Source organism: Felis catus, chromosome C1 (genome assembly GCF_018350175.1).
Source record: "Felis catus isolate Fca126 chromosome C1, F.catus_Fca126_mat1.0, whole genome shotgun sequence".
Taxonomy (NCBI): Eukaryota; Metazoa; Chordata; class Mammalia; order Carnivora; family Felidae; genus Felis; species Felis catus.
This window is the reverse complement of record NC_058375.1, coordinates 106,591,916-106,598,103: the sequence shown is the minus strand read 5'-3', so window position 1 is coordinate 106,598,103 and position 6,188 is coordinate 106,591,916. Positions and strand designations below refer to the sequence as shown.

Here is a 6,188-nt window from a genome sequence, read left to right as displayed (position 1 = left end):
AAGGAGAGCAGAACATTGAAACACCTCAATCAACTGGTGTCTCCACTCTGGTCACATTGTTCAATGGGGCCTCTATTTTTAAACATATGATTGATACCCATTTGACTGGGTCAAATACAGTCCATCCTGTGGGCAGAGGGAGGAATCAGATGACTTCTGGTGTCCCTACCAGCCCTATGATTTGACAAACAGAAATATAATTGTGTCCTTAGGTTAAAAAAGAAAAAAAGCCAGCACCACCCTCAAGATTCCTCAAAACTATAACCTGCAAAAGTGAGTAAATGAAACAAGATATCCTCTCTCCTTCCTTCGGATGAGTCTGAAGCTAAGACTTAACTGAAGCTTCTTAAAGAAGGAAATAAAAATAAGAGAAGCTGAGAGTAGACAAGGAAGGGAGACTGGGTTTGATGGTGATGAATCAGGGCATCAGACCCAGAGGGTGTCTCCTTCCTAACTGTGCAATTAGGGACTCAATAAAAGGTTTCAGTGCTTGTTGTCAGCTCACAGCCTGCTGTTCATTTTATTCTACTTGCTCTCATTCGTGAACAAGGTAAGTCTCATAGACCATATGCTTGAGCTTGGATCTTAGCTGCTGCTCTGCTTATCTGGGAGATTGTGTAAGGATTCCAGAGGAGATGTACCCCAAGTCTAATTTGACCACTATTAATCCCACTAAACTGGGATCTCCAGCCCCCCACATGAATCTTTGCTTATGAAATTTCTCTGATCATTGTCTTTTTTAAAAAATATAAACTGTATGACATAGGCATGAACATTTTTTAACAAGACATGGGACTCAGAGCTATACTAAAATGAAAATACATAGTCATTTAAATGGTGGGTAAAGACCAAGGGGTCAGGATTCTATTTGTTTTACCAGTGAGTTCACTGAGCCGTGTCTTCTTGGTAAAAATATGTTCCTTCAGCCTGCAGATACAGAGGTTGATTTTCTTGGCATTACTTCTCTTTCATCTATAAGCTTTTCTAACTTTAAAAGTTACGCTTTCCCAAGGTACCTGGGTGGCTCAGTCGGTTAAGCGTCCAACTTTGGCTCAGGTCATGATCTCACAGTTTGTGAGTTTGAGCCCTGTGTCGGGCTCTGTGCTGACAGCTCAGACCCTGAAGCTTGTTTCAGATTCTGTGTCTCCCTCTGTCTCCCTCTCAGTTGGTCCCATGTTCATGCTCTGTCTCTCAAAAATAAAAATAAAAACAAAGTTATGCTTTCCTAAGCAGAGGAGTTAGACTGAACCAAGGTAGGAAAAAAACAGGTGGACACTCTCAGATAAGGCTGGAAGGATTGGTCCCACTCTGTTGGCTTCATTTGTGCATTTCAGTACTTACGTTTGTGTTCTTTTTCCACTTCCTTTTGCAATAACACTTTCTCTGAACACATGAGTGTCGCTGCCCTCCACAACGTGGGGTGAAGTGTCACTTCTAATACCTACTTGTGTCAGATCTGATCTCACTACATTATCCAGTACAAAACTAAATCACTGAAGTTTAGATACTGTATCTTGAGATACAGAATAGAGCAGATGATACCAGCGGAGCAGAGGGAGAGACAGGAAAGAGAACAACCTCGGCATCTCGTTCCTGAAAGACCCATCCTAGGAAATGAGCTTTGTTTGTTCTTTCTCACAGTCTCCTGAGTTGGGAAAGATGTCTCGGCTGCTGAGAGATGTCCTCTGTGTAATTGAGACATTCCACAAGTATGCCCGGGAGGCTGGTGATGAGGCAACACTGACCTGCACAGAGCTGAAACAGCTCATCCAGGGCGAGTTTGGGGACGTTCTTCAGGTGAGGTGTTCACAGAGCTATGGAAATTCTCCCCCACTTACTCTGTCTCCATAATCTATGCAAGATGGGCTTAAGTAATCCCTGCTTGTTTTACATTTGGCTACCAGCTCTCGGTACTCACTGATTTTGAATAACTTTTTCCAGTCTTAACTCCCTATTCTGTGTAATTGCTTAATCAATCTTACAGAGAAAAATGAGGCTTTCCTCTGGGGCTATGCTTCAGGAGAGTAGGTTCTGAGAGGTGTCACGAACCATTATACATGCAACTCACAGTGATGTAAAAGCTCCTTCTTAGGGTGCCTGAGTGGCTCAAGCAGTTAAGCTCCTGACCTCAGCTCAGTTCATAATCTCACAGTTGCATGAGTTTGGCTCTGCATCAGGCTCTCTGCTGCCAGCTCAGAGCCCACTTTAGATCCTCTGTTCCCCTCTCTGTGCCCCTCCTCCCACCAAAATGAATAAACATTTAAAAAAAAAAAAAGCTCTTTCTTAGCACAGCTCTCTAATGAAAAATGGGATCCAGAATCAACAAGTTCTTACTGTTTTGGGAAATTTCACTAGTTCTTAAAGGAAGTTTAAAAAAGGGGGGGGGTGGATTCTTGGGAGCTATGTAGATGCTCAGGGCACTTGACCACATATAAATAGGCTGATTCCTCATTGTGTTTTCATGCAGCCACATGCCATTCTTGCTGTGGAGAGAAACTTGAACCTTCTGGATATCCACAGCAATGGCACCATCAGTTTTGATGAATTTGTTCTTGCAATCTTCAACTTGTTGAACCTCTGTTACCTTGATATACAATCGTTACTAAAATCAGAACTCAGACAAGTGTCTGAACCAGAGAAGAAGCCAAGCGGTATGGATCTTCAGGTCACCAGTGGCACTGACCAGTGGACAGAGCAAACTGCAGCAACTCAAGACAGGGTGGCACCTCCTTCAGGAATGGCTTTATCAGCTCAGCTCAGCCCTAAGGAAAGGGAACACAATGGAGTTGACCCACAGGAAAACACCAAGACTTACAAGCTGCTAGTAGAAGCATCTGAGCACAATGACTCTAAGAACCAACACCTGGAGAAAGATCAGTGGAGCCAGAAAACAGCCCAAGGTACACCAGCTACAGGAGACAGTGGAGCTCAACTTGAGAGCAACAAGTCAAGAGCAGAATCAGAACAGATCGGCGGTCCCACAAAGGGGAAGGGACGGGATAAGGACAGTCCCAGGGAGGGAGATAAACCAGTCAGGGAGCAAAGTAGCACTAAGACAAGATATCAATTTGGAGAACAGGAAGGGAACCTGAGAACCAAAAGTGATCTACCAGAAAAAACACAGAGACCTGCCAAAGATGAGGAAGTTGCAGCAGAAAAGGGTATTAAGGAACATTCTAAAACACAAGAACTATCACTGCCAGGAAAAGATGATCCCAGTTCAGAGCACACTGGCCTGCCAGAACAAGAAGCTGACCAGAAATCCTTGCAGACAGAGAAACCAGTTGAGCCTGAGGATGATGACAGAACATCTGAGAACCAAGAACCAGGAGAGGATGCTGGTAGGACACCACCTGAGACAAAGAATACAGTTAAGCCCAGGGATGATGGCAGAACATCTGAGACCCAAGAGCCACCAGCGCAAGAAAAAGAACATGAACCAAAGAACCTGCCTGACCAAGGTGATAGCATAAATGTTTCAGAAACACCTGATGTTAGAGCTGTAAGGAAAGAGAGGAGAGGCTCCAAAGCCCATGGAACAGCAGGGGGAAAAGAAAATGAGAGAAAAATTCAGCTACCAACTCTGGAAGACCAACCACAGGATGGAAAGTATCAGGAACTCCAGGTGTCATCAAAAGGAAGGTTAGAAGGTTCTAAGATCAAAGGGTTAAGCTCACAAAGAGGAAATCAAAACCATCCTGAGATTGAAGGAAGAGTCACTCCAGAAGAGGCAAGACATGCTGAGAAATTCATAGCAGAAGCACTTAAGGGCATCAAAAATGCCACTGTAGCAGAAGGGACACCAGGAGCAAGAGAAAGAACACAAGAATTGGAACCACTCAAGAACCAGTCTGGAGAAGAAAATAAGAGGGTCACCAAGACTCATGACAAGCCAGTCAAGGAGGACGATGGTTACCAGGGAAAGGATCCTGAGCCCACACTCACACAGAATAATGACAGTTCTCCCGAAACTCCCAATAGCCTGGCTCCAGAGGATGGTGACAGCAGCTCAGAGACTACTGACTTGCCTGTGAAAGAGGATGCCCAGAGTCAAATAGACCCTCTCAGAGAGCCTGTGGAAAGAAGTCACAATAATAACCCAGACCCTGAGAAACAAGTAGCACTGGGTGAGGAAAGAACTCAGGAGGTCATGGTGCCGGCAGTGGGAGAGGATAAGCGGCTCCCCGAGGAACCAGAATGGGCTGCCAGAGAAGATCACAGGAGTCAGGGCTCAGGGACCAAGGGCCCAGGTCCAGCTGTGCACCCTGATGGACATCCAGAGACACAGGAGTCCACAGCAAGTGGTGAAAACAGAAAGTCGCTGGAGACAGAAATCCCAGGTACCCTGGATGTAGGCTTCACTGACCAGCTTTCCATAAGGCAGCTCCCTGCAAAGGAAGACAGCAGTAAAACGCTAAAGGCCCAGAGCCCAAGTACAAAAGGAAAGGAAGGTGGAGCACCAGAGACCCAGGAGGCTCGAGTAAAAAGTCTGGATGAGGACAATTCAGCCTCTCCCAAGACACAACTTGAAAGAGAGGAACCTACAACATTGAAGGAGGATGAAATCCCCCAAGAGTTGGCAGGAGAAGCCAATGACCAACAAAATCCAGCCAAGAAAGGATATGATGCTTCAGTCCCCCAGTCAGGCCTTGAAGAGAAGACACAGATGGACAAAGAGCCCCGTTTTGTGGAGAGGGGTGCAGTCTATGCTAGTCCTCTGTACCAGTACCTGCAAGAAAAGATACTGCAGCAAATGGACATGACCCAAGCAGGGCAGTAAAATCAAGCTCGATCAGCCAGAGCATCAAACCCAGATCATCCTATCTCCTTCGATGACAGCCAAGCATTACATTCCACCAGGGAACATCTGCCTGGTACAGATCCTGCCCATCCACAGCAAACATTAGCCCCCCAGGCCTCAGAAGATAAGCAGGACCACCTTCAGGGAGAGAACCCAGTACTGCAAAGGGAGGCAAGCACCAAAAAGCAATGAATCGTTTTCACGATTGCAGGTGAAGTTCCAAGGAACTTCATGCATCTTAACATGTCCCAGGCTTCTTCCCTCCCAACCACCCTAGTGTTCACATACACACATGCAGATGCAGATTAATAATAATCTTTTAAATTCCCTTCCTGGGTTTCCACAAATGCAAATAAGAAAGTATTCAACAGTGGGAGCTGCCACCAAAGAAATATCACACCAAACATGCTACCATATGATGCTACTTCCAAGTAACAAAATGGATTTTCTCATGACACAATTTATCGCAATTTACCTGTCATTAAAAATAGAAAAATTCCTGGGGCGCCTGGGTGGCGCAGTCGGTTAAGCGGCCGACTTCAGCCAGGTCACGATCTCGCGGTCCATGAGCTCGAGCCCCGCGTCAGGCTCTGGGCTGATGGCTCAGAGCCTGGAGCCTGTTTCCAATTCTGTGTCTCCCTCTCTCTCTGCCCCTCCCCCATTCATGCTCTGTCTCTCTCTGTCCCAAAAATAAATAAACGTTGAAAAAAAAATTTTAAAAAAAATAGAAAAATTCCTTTCATATTTTTAACAGATGATGATTTCCTCAGTTGATTCATTGGCTTTTTATAATGTGACAACAGTGAGTACGAGACTCCTCAATACCACCTTATAATCATAAAATATCACTAATTCATAGATGCAGATTATTCTGCTTCATATTTCCTAACAGATTTCAAGTTTATCCTAAAACTGTATCCTTCAAGATAATCTCAGATATTGCCATAACTTAAAATAATTTTTCTAGCACCCAATCAGAGTAGATTCGTGACTCTTTGCTAATGTCTGAGTGCAACTAAATCTATGCCATAGATTCATTCATTCATTGATTCAGCAAACTTCTATTAAATCCCACTCCTTACACAGAGTTTTCAGAGTGTCTGGCTCAAATAACCAATCAGAATAATTATCAAGGAGAGAGAGTATACAAATCTAACATATGCTTGATTCCATAAGAAGCTCTTAGAACCTATGATCCACTAAGTCTATAAAATGTTTACTGACATATGGTTTGCTGACAGCATTGTATCAAAATTAGCAAATAAATGACCTTATAATCAATATCTTTTGTTCATTCTTCCCCCCCCCCCTTTATTCGCCATCTAGCGCTGAAGACACTGATCAGAAACAAAAACAATCTTAGATTATTTTAAAAGACTGTAATTGG

General features: G+C 44.3%; 1 protein-coding gene across 1 annotated transcript; it reads left to right on the top strand.

Annotated features, from left to right (window-relative positions):
• The first annotated feature begins 506 nt into the window (after window positions 1–506).
• Window positions 507–5,379, top strand: TCHHL1 (trichohyalin like 1). The gene is given in 3 exon segments (XM_019837858.2): window positions 507–550; window positions 1,642–1,797; window positions 2,468–5,379. Coding segments are annotated over 2 exon segments (2,664 nt in total). The 5' UTR covers window positions 507–550; window positions 1,642–1,659; the 3' UTR covers window positions 4,994–5,379.
• Window positions 5,380–6,188: the final 809 nt, after the last annotated feature.